At 49.0% G+C, this 16,827-nt stretch overlaps 1 protein-coding gene across 1 annotated transcript in view; it reads right to left on the bottom strand.

Moving 5' to 3' along the window:
• LOC146582657 (CD81 antigen-like) overlaps positions 1-16,565 on the bottom strand; it is a 30,101-nt gene extending 13,536 nt beyond the window's left edge. The window contains exons 1-2 of the mRNA XM_085271444.1: positions 16,382-16,565; positions 6,176-6,290 (exon numbers count right to left, since the gene is read on the bottom strand). Coding sequence (XP_085127570.1) covers positions 6,176-6,290; positions 16,382-16,447 — 181 coding nt within the window. The 5' untranslated portion in view covers positions 16,448-16,565. The remainder of the gene's footprint in view (positions 1-6,175; positions 6,291-16,381) is intronic.
• Between the last annotated feature and the right edge of the window lie 262 nt (positions 16,566-16,827).

Below are 16,827 nucleotides of genomic sequence, written 5' to 3'. Positions count from 1 at the left end.
CCCTTCTGCTGCTTCCTGTTACTTTTTTCTTTTATTACAGCTATTGTTAATACAGTGGTCCAGCCTCGGGAGGAAACCCTGAATCCACAATGGAACAAGCGATAAAGACCTTTAAGGTGGAACTTCAAGGTTGATGCTAGAAACGCAGACATGGCGGTGCCCACACTTCCTGCCTGAACCCTTTCCCCCATAAAGACGACCTCAATGACAAATTGTGAATCCTCAGCATGCATCAATAAAGTCGTGCTTTGGCGACCATTAGAGCAGTTTGTGCGTTTTTCTCGGGGTATCTGCAGAGAGCACCCTCGCTCACTCCTGAAGCACAGCCAGTCGTTCTGGTCTATAAGCAGCCTCAGGAGAGCGTCAAGGGTTACTGAAGCCAGTCTTCAAGAGTCTATGACAGTCGACGGCATTTTAAAATCTGTGACTGCATTAACCAGCTGCAGGCAGCGCCTTCACTCACTCAGTGAAACCAAAATTACACAAACAGCTGCGATAAGCAGATGTGGTTTCTTTGGTTGGAAAAGGAAGTAGAACAAAAAGCCAAAAGGGGAATTTCTGATGTAATATTTGATTTCGTGTCATTTAAGAAAACTTCTGTATTCCCAAGAACAGAAATGACAAACGTTTTTAAAATCCTTTTTAAACAGCGATGACGTGATGCGTGGGCATCAGCGAGTTTCCATAAATAAATCTGCACGTCTTTGGATGTGCGTTCCCGGGAACGTTTAATCTGGAGGTTTCTGCATCAGAGCGACGAGTCTCCTGCAGATCCACCTGCAAAGGTTGGATGCTCTCTAATAAGAACTAGCCACAGTGACGCAGTCACATGACTAACCCGGTGGTGGTTTCATTTCTTTATTCCCAGTTCATGATGCACCATTTTTGTACCTTTGAGCACGAACCCAGAAAGGCACTAAAAATAAAACTACAGAGCAAAGTTAGTGGATGTGACGCAGGCTGTTGTCAGGGGAGGTTTTCAGTAAACGAATTCCCCACGTATCGGAATATTTACCACTGCTCCATTTTGGTCCCTCCCGTGAATGTGGCCGAGGGCCGGGACTCTTTGGGACTTCCTGACACGTCGGTGTCATTTCAACTCTTGTGGGAGTCAACGTGAAACCAGGGGGCTCAGTTTACTCCTCTGGGTGCTGGAGGGGTCGCTGTGTGAGTGACTTGCTGCTGAACAGGAAACTGAGTGGAGTCAAGTGATCTGAGAGCACGAGAACTTCCTGAAGCCCCAGTGTCCTCAGACATTTACTGGAGATTTAAAAAAAGAGGGTTTAGAGGCTTTTACTGTGAAAAAGGTGCATTTCAGGAAATGCTCTCCACATTTACCTGGGTACAGCTCAACTAGGCCCCGCCCTACACATTCAGCATTTTTAAATTCATAAAGTTTATTGCAAATATGAAATGTTATGTTTAAGATAAAGGAGAATATTTGGTTCCGAGTCATAATTTAAAACTTTCGATATAAACAAACGATCTATCTGCGCGACTGTCATCAGGCATCTGTTTCCACAGGATGTAATCAGAGTACGTCAGAGTCACCTGTCGACAGGTCTTTTATCGTGTACACGCCTGGTTTCTGTGAGACTGCAGTACTCACAGAGGGCTTTCATCTTCCACATCAGTGTCTTGTAAGAGTCGCAGAGACCGAGGACGTTTGTGACAATCAAGGTGTGAAGATCTGCGAGAGCTTCAAAGCTCACGATGGAGTCCATGAGAGAGAAGTTCAGACCAAAATTTCAGCCGTCCCTGACCGAACGTTCGCCACGAGCCTCTGCCGCTAACAGCATTCACTCACACTGTCATTATAATGATTATTACATCATACACGGGCCTCGCAGATGAACTAAGAGTAGGTAAGTAGCTTACTCTTGAACTGAAGCATATTCATACCGTTCTTCTACATGTGCGTCACAGCGCCATTAACGCCTCGCTCCAGAGCTCCGAGCGAGCGCCATGCTAACTTTCCATCAGCAGCAGCTGAGCTCTCAAAGACGACTTATGCAAAGAGGAATTATTCTGATCCACGCTCTTACTCTTGGACTCTTACAGAGCAGCTTTGCATGATTAACAGTTTGAAATATTCAAAATAATCCTCTGACACTGGGCCTCAGCTCATCCTCCACAACACGCCATTTTAGCTCCTCCCTCTTTGAGACAACTTTCTTTTAATTGGCTACAACTCACAAAGAAAAAAGGGTGTGGCTTCTATCCCATTTCTGTGACATCATTCAGATCCAAGAGTAGAAAAAACACTATCAGAAACTTTATGTCTAATTGGAACATCTACCACTGGAACAGGAAGTACATGACAGGAAGTCATTTCAAAATAAAATTCTCAACGTTCCATTTCGTGACAAAGACAGAAGAGCTGTTGGGGACGATCCAGTGCAAGGTTTACAAAATGAATCTACGTCTGACTCATCAGGTTACACTTCTTTATTCTTTCCAGTAAGCCTGATTTTTAAAAAAGGCATTTGTACGGTCAGAAAAAATTCTTACTAACTGTGCAACAAAAGATTACCAAACCTGCAGGAAACCAAACCCCTGACTCCTCATCACTGAGAAATCTGCAGTACGGCAGTGGAGGAAATGAGAAATCGGGTTTGAGCAACATTCGTTTCTCCAGAATTCAAGAGAAACTCATTTTTAGAATCATGAGCACATTTCAAGGCGACTATTCCGGCGTCTGCCGCTGCTTCAGAACACAGTTTAAAGTGTGTGCATGTGTTTAATCGTGTAGAAAGGCGAGAGGAGGGTCACCGTGTCTGTGAGCGCCGGGAGAAAGGAGAGAAACAGATGTAGGGGAAAGATCGAGCCGCGGAAAAATAAGTTGAGTTGAACGCTAAACACAACCAGATGGGGACGGAAAGCAGGAGCAAGCAAAGGAGAAGAAACTCTCGCAGAGGACGGGGGAGGAGGGGTGGGGTCACTGAGGAGGAGGAGCAGGAGCGAGTGAGGAATTTTTTCCTATCCCGACAGTGTTTTTTCCTCCCCTCCTCGGGAATGAGAGGGAGGCTTTATGTAATGCGAGGGTGCAATCATCGAGGCCGCTGCAGAGAAAGTCCCTGAGTGGATCCTCTCTAATGAGCGAAGCTTTTCCCCTTTAACAACCGCAGCCCGACGGCGCCGTCCAAACAGCCACGCCTTTATTTTCCCTGCGAGACGCTTCCTCACTTTTACTTTGCTAAATCACACCAGTTCTGCTTTTCCTGTAATGCCAGTTTTCATCTCTCTACTCCCTGCAGATGACTCACAGACGGGGGAACGACTCGGATCTCGTCACAGCCGTTTTTAAACGGGATCACGTGACGGCCTGTGTGCGCTCCATCAGCGCTGATCACAAGTAGCTGTTGGTTTGGGCGCGGCGGGCTGAGCTCTCAAAACAGCCTCTGACCTACAAGTCATGAATACCACGAGAAGTTGAGAGCGTTCAGCTTCACTTCCACCTGACTGTGTCACATGACAACCGCATTCATGCTACGAATCCCACGTTCCACCCGAGTTGCAACATGGCGCCGTTACAAAACCTATTCGTGTCGTCCTCTGATGGTTCTGTCAGACGGCAGCACGGCCCCAGGACCTGCCATGATACCTGCGCCAGCACACACCTGGCCTCCTCCTCTGGATGACCACACTGACTAAGTTACAATGAAAAGGAGGAGCTGTTGGGTTGCAAAGCAGCTTGCAGAGGAAACAGCAGCAACTGCAGGGAAGCTGAAGCAGCTTAAAAAGTGGGCTCTGAATGCTCCACCAACAGGAGTAGCTTCCATACTGTGTGTTTGTGACAGAACTGCACAGCACGAATGGGCCCGCCTCTCTGCACTGGACTCACTGGGATGTTCAAAAACCAGTCTGGCTTTCGCTGCGTGAGCATTTTCCTGCAGCCATTAGAGAACGGAAAGCCGTGTCCATAAAGTGATGCACATCATGGTGAGCAGCAACACTCTGCCTCTCCCTGTGGTATTCAAACCATGATTGATTGGTACAAAGAGGCCTGCAGTGGGCCAAGAACCCCTCCCCCCTCCATTACTGCAGCAGCTGCAGGCGGGATCGACATGCTCTGGCTTCACAGATCAGGCACGTCAAACCCTGAATCTGTGCGACTCAGCAGGAAATAACATTCATCATATCAACTTTTTCCATCCTCCAACTGTCCAGCGTTTCCTGAGCCCGTTCCCAGCTGACGCTCGACACGATACCGTCATCGCCGCGCTGCAGCGCGTCGAGCCTTTGCCATTGCTGCTCTGCAGCAGCCTCTCTCTCATCTACAAGGCGTGGTGGCCACTCAGAGTTCAGAGCTCAGTGTTTTTATTTCCGGTGACTTAAACTCACAGCAGCAGCCTCAGAAACATGTGAGAAGGCTTGGAAGCCATGCGGTCCAGATTCATGATTTCAGTCAAAGAAAACTGAGCTGCAAAAATCCACGACTGCAATTAAAGAAGCCGAACATTTGGAGGACGAGGATGTTTTAGTCGTGTGTCGGGAGGATTTAAAGTTCTGGTCAGGTTCCTTTGTTGGTTCTTGGTCCAAGAAAGAACCACAGGAGTTGATCCAGGAATCTTTGGAAGCACATGGAGAACTCCACACAGCGGGACCCCACCGGCGTTCAAACCCAGGCCCCTCCTACCACGCTACAACCTCATCTGGACGTTCTTCAGAACATCTGGACGTTCTTCAGAACATCTGTTGCATGGCTTTGGTCCAAAGTTTTAAACCCATTCGATTTCATCTCAGCTTTAATAAGAGCGAGGAGGACAACGGTGAGCTTTCATCGCAGCGAGCTGATGTGTTTCTCTGATAGATCCACATAAACTATTTATGCCCTGATAAGTGGAACTACTTCAGTCTGTGAGGCAGATGCACGATTGATTCATTATTAATGTTAAAATAACAACGTTAAACTTTGATAGTGCCTAATAAATAGGTATAAACTAAGTGTTAGGGACATGAAGGCTTCACTCACTAATATATTTAATCATGAGCTCAATAAAACTGGCACAAAACTGACCAGGTGAGCAGGTGCTCACAGAGGACAGTCCTAACCAGCAGGGGCAGCAGCGAGTCAGTCCCCATAAACATGTTTACAGCCTGAAACAAACTGTTTGGTCTCTGTGGATCATTTCCTTCCTCATGACTTCTATAACTCACCTGTTTAAATTGTATTAAAGTTTGCATTATTAGGGGCGTGGCCTCTTTGACAGATAGGTGGCTGAAGCTGCTAGCGGTTTGCTAGCTTCACCTGGACCGTGTTTGTGCTGTTGGAGCCTTTTCAATGACATCATGTGACCAATAATATGGCTGCTGTGAGGTCACTGCACGAACAGGACAATTTTGACTGGAAGTTACTGAGCTGCTAAACACCGAGGACATTTTCACACCTGTAGTTGGTTCACTCTGGCTCGAGTCCCGTGAACTCCAAGCGAACCAAAAATGCGTCGCTACAAACCATGTGACCATGTTCAGTCTGCTCACCGGCCAGATGTGTGGAGGAGGTGGATGTAGCTCAGGAGGTAGCTGGTCACCTACTGATCGGGGGTTCGATCCCTGGCTCTTCCAGTCTGCATGCCAAGTATCGACCCCAAGTTGCTCTCTGATGCGTCCAGCGGAGTGTGAATGTGGTTAGACAGCACTCAGTTTAGAGTCAGTGCTGGTGTGACTGGGTGTTGTATAGAGCACTTTGAGAGTAGAAAAGCGCTTTATAAGAATCGGTCCAGTTACCATGTGTCTGGGGTGGGAGCAGCAAAAGTAAATACAGGAGGAAGAATACGGAGAATTATCCTTCATCTCAAGGCTCGTTGCTAGCTAGCATCTGTAGTTCACACGGGATGTTTTTCAGCTCCAATGTCTAGCTGCATGCTACACAACCAGGTGCATCCTGGTTCAGATCGGTGCGAATCACACCTGCACCGAGCTAATGTTTCACATACATCCTATGATTGTAGCACTAAATGAATCCTTCTGCTTTCATATCTGCGGGCTGAGAATATCTAACAATGAACGACGGCAGGAAAGTCCGCTGATTTGTTTTTAACTGTTTTGACCTTTGCTGCCATGAACCAGGGCAGTGAGATTTTACCTGGACAAATAAAAGATTCATAAACAGACAGGAGCATAACGTGGTGAGCACACACGTGACATGAAGCAGACACAGATGAGTACGTACTGATGTAGAAGGTGCTGGGGGCGTGGTTTCCATCATATTCGAGACCCAGCAGGGTGGAGATCTTGGGGTCGTGTCTCAACCACAGGGCCACTCCCAGGATTACACCTCCAGTAAGCTGCAACGCAGAACACGGCACATGTAGTCATCCACATGAAAGCTGTTTGTATGCATCCACACTGAAACACCAAACTCACACAGCTGCACAAATCAGGGTGGAAGAGCAACAAGTAAAGTAATGGCTTCACTTCCTGTCTGACTGCAGGTGAAGCACTGAAAGTTCTCAACACAGCATCCACTCTAACTAATTCTTTCAGGGGTGTAAAATCCACAGTAGTCTACTTAGGGGGCGTGACTTACCCCCACCTGTTGCAGGTAAAACACAGACTGTAGATATGAGGCTCAAATGAGGCTCCTCAGAGAAACTGAACCATCAAAAACAGAGAAAAGTTGAACGCATCTTCATTCAGCCCATCACCTTCTGGTGTACACTCCACCATCGGTCTGAGAAACAAGTCCACACATCTGCAACCGATCTGAAGCGACACGTTCCCCCAGTCAGAGGAAATCTCTGTGAGGGCCTGATAACAACAAGCCGGCAGCAGCAGCCGCTGCTGCCTCAGAGGCAAAACACACGTTTCCATTTCAAATTAAACACACACACAGACGAAGACGACTGCAGGAAGAAGCGCCGTCAGAGTAAAGTCAGAGTGAGGAGGAAAGTTCAATGACTGGTTTCCTTCCTGTATCCATGACAGTATGTTGGACTGATGTAATCTCCAAATTCATCCAAAAAGATCAAGTCCTGATTTCTATAAACGCAGCTGTGATCTACACGAGGACAATAAGACCAATCTGCTGAAGCTGTGAAGCTGAAAAATGACGCTCATCATCTCCATTTTAAACTCAAGCTTCACTGAAACCAAAACAACCCCCATCTTCCTCCTCCTCCTCCTCCATTATCGAGGTCCATTCCAGCTCTACAGCATGCTGCTGCCTAGCAACCAGATCAACACCACGACACACGCACTTGGAGCATGACTCAGGGAGGCTAAACGGTCTCTGAGCTGTTTCCTAAGAAGCACTTAACTCTTTACCCCCGACAGCAGCAACCCCACCAACAAGACCGGTTTACATAACGGGTCAGCAACAGAAGTGAGCGAGGGTGGTCTGAGGGTACGAGCACGCCCTCGTTACGGAGCGTTTATTCGTTTCAGCGTCAGAAACCTGACTGAAGTTTGTTTAAAATCAGATGGGAGACAGCGGTCGGATTCGTAACTTCATTTTTCCGCTGCTGTTCCTTTTCTGATGGTGATGTGTCCTCATCTTTCACAACACGGGAGTGAAAATGTGCAGAACGTTCACATCTTACAGCCGTTTTTAGATGTCGAGCAGCTGTTCGACTCATTTACTGTTTCGTGGAAACTGTCGGTGTGACGTTTGCAAAGACAGCAGACGCTCCGAATGTGGAAAAAGTTACGCATATTGATGAGAGTCGCTGGACGCGCCCACCGCATCCTCATCGCAGTGTCACAAGTGCTTGTTGCTAGGTTACAAAAACCATCACTTCTGCACGTCTGACCCCATCACTTATCCAGGAAGTGAGGGAGAAAACAAAAACATGTCCGCCAGAGACACCAGACAGAGATCAGGTAAAGATAAACCGAGAACAGGAGCAGGCTTCAGGTTCCAGACTGAACAGGATCCAGAAAGTCCTGCTCTGCTCACGACGCGGCCTCTGACAGGGTCAAAGAAAAGCGCAATTCAAGCCTCGCCCAGAATAAACCAACAGAGCCCGGCGGGCACCACGCCACGCGTAGGCGGGCTCGCCTCCACACATTTAAAGCTGGATCAGGGAAACCCTTCAGCAGCCATGTTCACGTCTTCAGACTAGATCGCCACGCGTCCCCGTGAGGCTGACATAACGCACACCTGTCAAACTGATGATCTAACTCATGATTGGAGGAACAGATTCTTGGCACGTTTACACAAAGCATTTTTATTCCAGTCAGGCTTTGAGTCCATGCGTCCAGGTAAACACGGATTGTGTCATAAGTCCCGCCCCTTTTGAAGCGCAGCAGATTTTCATTGATCATTTATCACCGAGCAGAGCCGGGAGAGCACAGAGGACTCTGACTGCTCAGGACGTCTTTCTTAAATTCTGACTCCTGCAGTCGTTAGTTAGTTTGACCAACAGTCCCGCCTCTTGTTGCCAAGTAACCTTTTAAGGTGTTTACTACCTTTGTCATTTAAAAGTACGAACGCAGCTTTATACTCTTGGCGAGGCGACGGGCAGTTCCAGCGATCGTCATGCGGAACGTGAGCTAAATGCACCATAATGTGGAGTCTCAACGAGCTGGATGCGGCTCAAAGGGAGCACACCGAGTGGACGTGTTTCACGGAGCGTGGCGGTGAGACGTGGACACCCTCCCACTGTGACTGCACCAAGCTTCGTCACTTTCAGGTCGACAGGGACGTGAACGGAGGGAAGCGGCGTAATCCCCGACACGTTACTGAGAAGCGACGCGTCTGCGGCCGGGATGCGTCCGTGTTGGTCGCTGATTGATTTCCTCATTGTAGCCGTTTGAATCAACGCTGTGAGGATTCCTCCACCAGCTGACGCAGAGCTCATCCTCCGACTGCAGCTGTGGTGGATGGATGTGGTCTATTAATCAATTCTGCCTTCATCACTTACTGGACAGACAGAAAATCATGACCACACCTGCACTCGTCTTATATTTATTATTATTAACAACAACAACAACAGATTGCATTTATATAGCGCTTTTCAGGGCCCTCAAAGCGCTTTACAATTCCACTCTCACATTCACACACGGGTGGAGGCAGCTACAGTTGTAGCCACAGCTGCCCTGGGGCAGACTGACAGAGGCGAGGCTGCCATATCGCGCCATCGGCCCCTCTGGCCATCACCAGTAGGCGGTAGGGAAGTGTGTTGCCCGAGGACACAACGACTGAGACTGTCCGAGCCGGGGATCGAACCAGCAACCTTCCGATTACAGGACGAACACCCAACTCTTTGAGCCCCTCAAGCTCCTTTTTTTATTCCTGTCTTGCTTTGCTGGGATGATGAGCTGTGGCCGATATTTGGATCACATTCATTTCATTCCTCATTAACTGGAGAACTTCCTTTGGACACGTATACGATGAACCCTCATCTTCTACACATATTTCATAAACAGACAAAATTCACCTAATGCTCAACATTTCCCGTTAGTTGACCTCAAACAACAAAACAACAGGGTTGGAACCAGCTCGACCAGGTGCTGGTGAGCACGTGAACCATGATTATGGGATCATTTCAGGACAGGTTGAAGGTAGAGGTTTGCAGCTCGATGCTCACCGAGCACTAAAATCAAAGAGAATGCAAACGTCACAGCTCAGTAAGTCGTTTGCTTTTTGGAGTCCGAGTCTCATCAGCAGAAGAAACTCTTTCCTGTTTCAAAAACGAGCTCAGGCCTCACTTTCACTGAGCAGAGCAGAGCCGCCTTCTCCTCTCTATCACGCTACACAATTGTTTAGAGAAAAAACACATTATTCTAATAGCAGATTGGAGGCTTTTATAAAATATGTAATTTCAGCCAGTCCTGCTGAGACATTCCACTTCCTGTTGGTCCCATTGTGCAGACACTGCAGGAGCTCTGCCAGGAAAAACACTTCGTGGGACAGATAAAATGTTAGCTGCGGAGCACTGACTCAACCGTACTTCATAATAAATAAATGATCCAGTCGGACTTCCTTCCAAAGATCAAAGTTTGCTTAAACAGATTCTTCCTGTTTGAAGCTCTGAAACGAGCAGATTTGGACTCTGTGAGCAGATCAGCCAGACTTCATCGGTCTGCAGGTTACCGTTGAACGCGGGGAGCGTGTCTGACTCTACATTCAGCTTAACTTTATTTATACAGCATCAAAGCACGACAACAGTCACGTTAAGGTGCTTTACATTGCAGGTAACTACAGTAATATCACTAAGTGATGCAGGCTGTGTCAGTATCACTGGAGCTGAACCAGATGCGTTACATAAATGAAGCCTGGAGCTGGACTCGGAGGCGACACCTACATGATCACAAACACAGCCGACTCTGAGCTCTTACCTGCAGCAGCTCCTCCAGGCTGACCTGGAGGAATATGGAAATGACCGACGGTTATTCATTTACATTTTAATTTGTATTTATGAGGCGATATCGTTGATGTTATCACTGGTGACCGGTCTGTGGGTTAAAGTGCTCTCGCTGGAACTCTCGCTCGTTTACACAAACAGGCCTTCACAGCAGCTGCAGAGCCACGATCACGGCTTCTCCTCTTGCATACTTGCTCCACGTTGTTGCAAAGAATAACATCTTCATTATTTTAGCTGCATAATTCAACAACACCCAAATATGCACTGCAGGAATCACATGTGGTGAAATGTGCTGGGAGACTCCTGACAGGCTAGAAAGGCTCAGGTTTGCAGGCGCACGATGATGTGCAGCTCGCTTACTCCAGCGCCGAGTTACACCACCCAGACTCCACCCACCTGTAGCTGGTGGTCAGACATGAACACCGACTGCTCCGGGCTGTTCCAGTATCAGTGAACAAGCTGAGTGGTCTACACGCCTCCATCCCACTGTGGGAAGACCCACTGTGGCGAGGTCTTTATGGACAGCACTTATCAACATTTGTTTGGTTCTTTATTCGTTTCCTTAAACTTGTGCACAAACGGATTCGTAGCTTTTCTTAAATGTCAAACGCCATCAGCGCTGAAGGACAATAAAAGGCAGCGACTGGCGAACCGTTACTGGTTGGGTGCTCTGGCCAGTTGGCCTGCTGGGATTACGAAATGGCTCGCCTGTGTTTGACTAATCCCATCACAGTTTGATCAAACCCAGAGTGACTCACAGCTGCTGCTGGAGGATCCTGATGCTCTTTGTTGTCCAAAAACAATTAAAGGCGTTAATGACGACGGTTTCGTCTCACAGGAAATCAGCTGGGACTCGAGCTCGTCGGTGAAGACGACTCCAGTTTGAGAAACCCGGCGGGCAGACATCCCGTTTGAGCGACAGCTTGGTGACAGTGGGAAGAAACCTGCAGCAGAACCAGGCTCAGGATGGGGCGGGGCTCATTCACCTCGAAGTAGTGGGAAGTTAATCTTAGGACCTGCCCACTTTGCTTCCATTTTTTTTCACCCGCAGTTGTCTGACATCATCGACTTTCTCTGGTCACTTCCTGTGTTGACGCAGCTTTATGATAATGCCCCCAAACCTCGGTTCAGTCAACCAAGCACACCTGGCACACAGGTACACCTTAGACCTCTGAAGATCTGATCTATATCAGACATGATGCCATGTTACCTAGCAACCAGCTACCAATGGACTAAAATGACCTGGCTTTAGATTTTATGAACCTATAACACTTTATAAAAGCTTTGTTTTCATTTCATGTCATTAACATTTAATGAAACCTTCGTCATCATCATCATCATCATGCACATGTGTGATGGCAACAGACTCCCACACCAGCTCCAGCCACACGGTTCCAGTTTATTACACTGTGTAAAAGCAGATGTGAGCAGATGTGCCAGACTGCTGTGACCCATCACCAGACACAAAGGAAGCGCGGCAGGTATCGGGATATTTAAGAAGCCGGGTGTGGTCTGTGGCGTCATGGTGGGTGCTCTCCTATTTCAGGGGAATGCCGGGACCTGACGGGGAGCCGGAAGAGGACGGGTCAGCGGGACAAGAAGAAGAAGTCTTGTCACTAAAAGCATCCACGTGCGTTTTGTACCACGCCGCCACTTCAGGATAACTGGAATCTGCATCCATCATAGCTGCTGCTCAGCTCGTAGTTCACAGGCAGAGAAAACACGGCTGCTCCGCCCAAGTCCTCGCACTTCAGCTCGAGCTTCCCTCCCACCGCTGTCTATTTCTGCCCGCCGCACAAGCGCGAGGCAGAATGTCGGGCATGCTGGGGGTGGGTTGGAGGAAGGGTGGGGGTCGGGATATGCGGCTCCTTTCCAAACCACCCCCACCCCCACATCCTGTTTGACGCAGCAAGTCACGGCGTTACTTTGGTTTGACTGTTTTTATTGTTTTCATTTCGTTTCAGCGATGATCCAGATGTTCTCCGGTCGGTTTATTTCACACGTTTGTTCGTCCCCGCCTTAAAACCAGTAACTGAGGATTAAAAAAGGAGTCACGATTAAACCCAGAGTTTAACTGTTTACCCCTGAAGAACCGTTTAAAGTTCGATTAATGGAGAAACAATCTTTACTCTTAAAGACTACGTTTAGTCAAAGGGGAGAAAAGTGAAACTGGGACATCTTACGAGCTCAAACACCTTCAAACTCAAAGCCCAGTTGGCTTCTTTCCCACGCTCTTCGTGCTACCGTGACCCGGCTGCCTGAGCACTGCACACACAAACTCAGACGTCTTTGATTTCTCTCGCTTTTTTAACCAAAATGGCGTCCTGCTCACTTCCAGCTGCTGCGAGGTCAGCTGCACTAACAGAGTGTCCGAGAACCTGAGGGAAGATCAAGCGCTTCATTTGGAAGTTGCTCAGCGCTAATGAGCAGGTATCTGTGCTAACTCAGCACGCCGCCCTGTCATCCAAACGAGGTCGCTTCTGGCGCCTGAAAACATGGCGGCAAACAGAACGCTAAGGCCGAGTCCAGAAACGCCCGCCGGGCTGTCTCTTCAGTCCAGCTTCACGCGCTCGTATTTTCCTATCAGTCGGTCCCACATTCCTCTGCTCCGGCTACACTTTTCCTCAGAAGGTCAAAGTTCAGGGTGCGCCGCTACGATGGAGTGGTATGCCTCAGTGCTGCGCACACACTTTGTACGAGCAGCTGCGGCACACGGTGAAAGTAAGAAGGTTTGGTAACGTGTGTGTGTCCTTAAACGCGGCGCTCTGACCATCTGCTGCACGCCTCCTCGCTCCCCGTGGACTGTAGCGCACGTCGCGGCGCTCACGCGTGTGTGGTACTCGTTGGTGAGCTACTCTCTGATATTTCTGGGCAGCATTTGGCCGTTTCCCACGTGGAGACCTAAAAATGCAACCTCCCGCTAAACGAGCCGCGAGCACGCGAGCAGAGACACCCGACCGACCAAACTGACTGTTCACGAGAAACATAACGAGAAACCAGCAGCTGCTGTGACGCTCACAGACCAAAAGGGATAAAAGACTCATTCAAGCACAAAGAGAAACAGGGTTTCTGGAGCAGGCAGGAAAAAACAGAATCATGATTCAGGTTTGATCGTACCTGAAAGTCTGAAGGTGTGAGAATCATTAACACAGCTGCTCGCCAGCCGCCGGGTTTGAAAGAGGGCGTGGCAGACCAAATAAAATGTGACTATGAAGATAAGAGCTGCAGCAGGCTGCCCAGCTGATCAGAACGAGTCAAACTGATTTGTGCTCAGCATGAGAACGTTTATTTCATGCGCACAAACAAAAGGAAGCGGCCGGGTCGGCTTCGGACCATCACGCCGCTGCGCAGGCTGTGGGGTCGAGCTGATCCTTGACTTTTTCCTTTCTCAGAGCTCTCGCTGTCTCTCCTTGACAGCGAGAGCTCTGAGCCACACTGACAGAAAGAGGCTGCAGCCAACAACTCTGATGAAAAGGCAGCAGGAGGGTTTTACAGGTGAGCTGCTGGAACAGAAACGGCGTTCTTCTTCTCCCCGGCGCACAGCTGACTGCTCGGCTGTGGCTCTGCGAGTCGGGCCTTTCAGTCAGAATCAGGGGCTATTGTGGGCCGGGCTCCAGACAGGATGACCCTGCATCATTCATCGACACCCCCACCACCACCACCACCATCATCATCACCTGTGTTTTTACTCATTTCTTGCTAATTATATTCACAGCCCATGGAAATCCCCTTTAAACACATCTGTTAGAGTTCAGCCGCTGCATGGCGCTTGATGATTAGAGGAGCTGATAAGATAATGAAGCAGCCGCACGCTTGGTTGAATATGTTCAGGCTTCTACTCGTCCACACATGGACTGTTTATCGGACAAAACAGGAAAGATGACATTTTCCAACATTTTCCTGGGGGAGACATTAAATCCAGAGACCCCGTCTGAGACTGTGTGTGTGTGTGTGTGTGTGTGTGTGTGTGTGTGTGTGTGTGTGTGTGTAAATGGCGTGCAAACACACACTGTCATGCTTCGAGGTGACGACTGCACACGGAGAACTTCGGGGTAAGCCCGTTGTTTCAGACGTTTCCATTGCAGGAGCACTTTAAAAGGCGCAGACTTCCTGTTAGCGCTGGAGCGTGGACACGCCAGATGTGTGAGAGCGGTGGAAGCTCACAGGCTGCTGAGCTGCAGCTGCTTCCTCAGCTCCACTAACACTGATCAGCACTTTCATGTAAAAGTTCACACATTTTTAACTGCAGCTTCCTGAGAAGCGCGTACAACACTTCCTGTGACTTCTATTAAAGCGGCTGAAATCGAGCGACACAGCAGACCCGAGCTAAACGTGGAGAATTATCCCAGCAGTGTGACACACAGCAGAGGCTTCAGTCACTTTATTCTTTTATTTATCAGACATTTATTAAAGTCTTGAAGCTCGTCAAAGGGCAACTAAGGGTCCCCTGAGCGCGGCGTTTTAGTGAGAACAAACATAAAACATGAGGTGGAGGTGGTGGGGGTCACGAGGAGATCATCAGCTGCATTGATTCCAGGACTCGACGCGACTTTTTTAAAACAATAAAATCTAATTTTTGCCTAAATATCTAAAAGGTTTTAGAAATTACAAACACTGTTACACTGTAACGGGATAAAAGGTTCCACACTTGCTCACATACGCGTTTGTTTACCGTAAACAGCTGATAAGAAAATAGCTGTGTAAACATGTGAAAATAAAACTGTTTCTATGACAACAGCTTATCCAACGACCTAACCGACAGTGATGATAAAGCCGCTGATTTCTAAGTAAGTTTATCATCATATAACAGCTGCAGGTCGGCCATCAAAGGAGTGTCAAACATAAGGTCCAGGGGCCAGAATTGGCCAGGCAAACACTCTAATTTGGCCCACTGGACAGCTGTGGTAAAAGTGAAGGAGGGTTAAAGTTTGGACTTTTAACTGTAGTTTTGTTAGTGTCACAGATTTTCCTGCCAATAAAGATTTAGAGCCTTCAGCGCTCGACCGATGACACAAAGAACCAACGACCATCGCGGGATTGAGGTTTTGTTAACCCGGCTCACACAAACAGAGCCTGGCTGTGCCGAACCCGCTTCAGAGGCTGGTGCTGTGTTTGGAGAGCGGCTACCTGCCTGCTGCTGCTCATGTGGTTTGACACTAAGAGCGCCTCGGTCAGCTTTAAGAGATGTTTGGGGGTAAAAGGCAACAACGCCGCTCGCTGACAAAGAGCGAGCTGGGAGTGGCCATCACTGATACCTGTGAGAAACGGCAGAAGCCGAGGAAGAGCCCCGCCTTCCTTATGATGCCAAAGGATGATGCTGGATTTATTTCTGATTTAAAAACTCGCTTCTTGCTCTGGAGACGCTCCCGGTGGGACGGCTCAGACTGCTCTGTGGTGGCGTGTGGACTCCGCCCATGAAATGGTGCAGAGCCTCTGTTTGCTATGGAGGGTTGCTTCACTTTCACTTTTAGTAAGGATGTAAAACAGGGATCGTCTGACTTTCTGTTCAGCTTTCCAGGACTGCAGCTCGGCGCTCCTGGACTTTCCACAGAGTAGAGAGAAGAAACCATGAGCAGCAGCAGGGGGAGGAGGAGGAGATGACAAACTGCCCACAAATGTTTCCACCATCCATTACCCAACAGGCTTTGACTCATCCAGTGGAAACCCCTCCACCCACCCATCCTACCCACACACGCACGCACGCATACAGGAGGATGTAATCCACACAAAGCCGCACACCAAACACACCAAACTTCCAGCTCCGACTTTTCCTGCCACACAAACCGAGCAGTGAACATCGCCCGCGGTCACACACCTGATCTGTCCCCACCTGTGCACGTCGGCGCACAGCACCCACACTTTGCCTCGGAGGTACAATGTGGTTACGTAAGCAGAGCGCGCGCACGACTCCCCCACGACTCCCGCGCTGACGGTGATTTCCCCACCGCGAGCCCCTGCTGCCGACAATGTGCGCGCGCGCGTCCCGGAGCAGGCCTCGCGGTAAATGGGTGGGGGACGTGACGATGTCCAGCAGCTAGGGGACACACACAGACACACGCGAGCGCGCTCACCCAGAAGATGAAGTTGAAGAAGAAGAGCAGGTATTTGATACATTTGGTGCAGCCTTCCACTCCCATGATGCTCCGGGACTCGGTCTGTTCGGCGCAGAGAGGCACAGCAAGAGGAGCAGCAGAAGGACGGAGCGACGGTTCAGGAGAGAGCTCAACACTGGAATGAAGCTCGCACACCGAGGCAACACCCAACCCCTCCCTCCTCCCTCCGCCTGGCAGCCAAACAGCGTCCAATCGGAGAGGAGCGAAGCGCGGGCGCAGCCAATCAGAGCGCAGGGTGGTGAGAGCGAGCCAAACTAACCCATTGTGTTAATGAGTCGCAATTTAGTTACATTTTATTTACAAACACAGAAACAGACGGTAAACACACCCTCCCGATTACGTCATCGCCGAAGGCTCTCTCTTTCTCACTCACTGGAAGGAGACGGGGGGGGTCACAGGGGCTC

The sequence above is a fragment of the Mchenga conophoros genome, linkage group LG1, assembly GCF_057382185.1.
Source record: "Mchenga conophoros isolate Kocher_MC1m ecotype Shallow Benthic linkage group LG1, M_conophoros_male_GT1.1, whole genome shotgun sequence".
In the NCBI taxonomy this organism is placed as follows: Eukaryota; Metazoa; Chordata; class Actinopteri; order Cichliformes; family Cichlidae; genus Mchenga; species Mchenga conophoros.
Note: the sequence above shows the minus strand (reverse complement) of the source record. Positions and strands in the feature narration are given on the sequence as shown.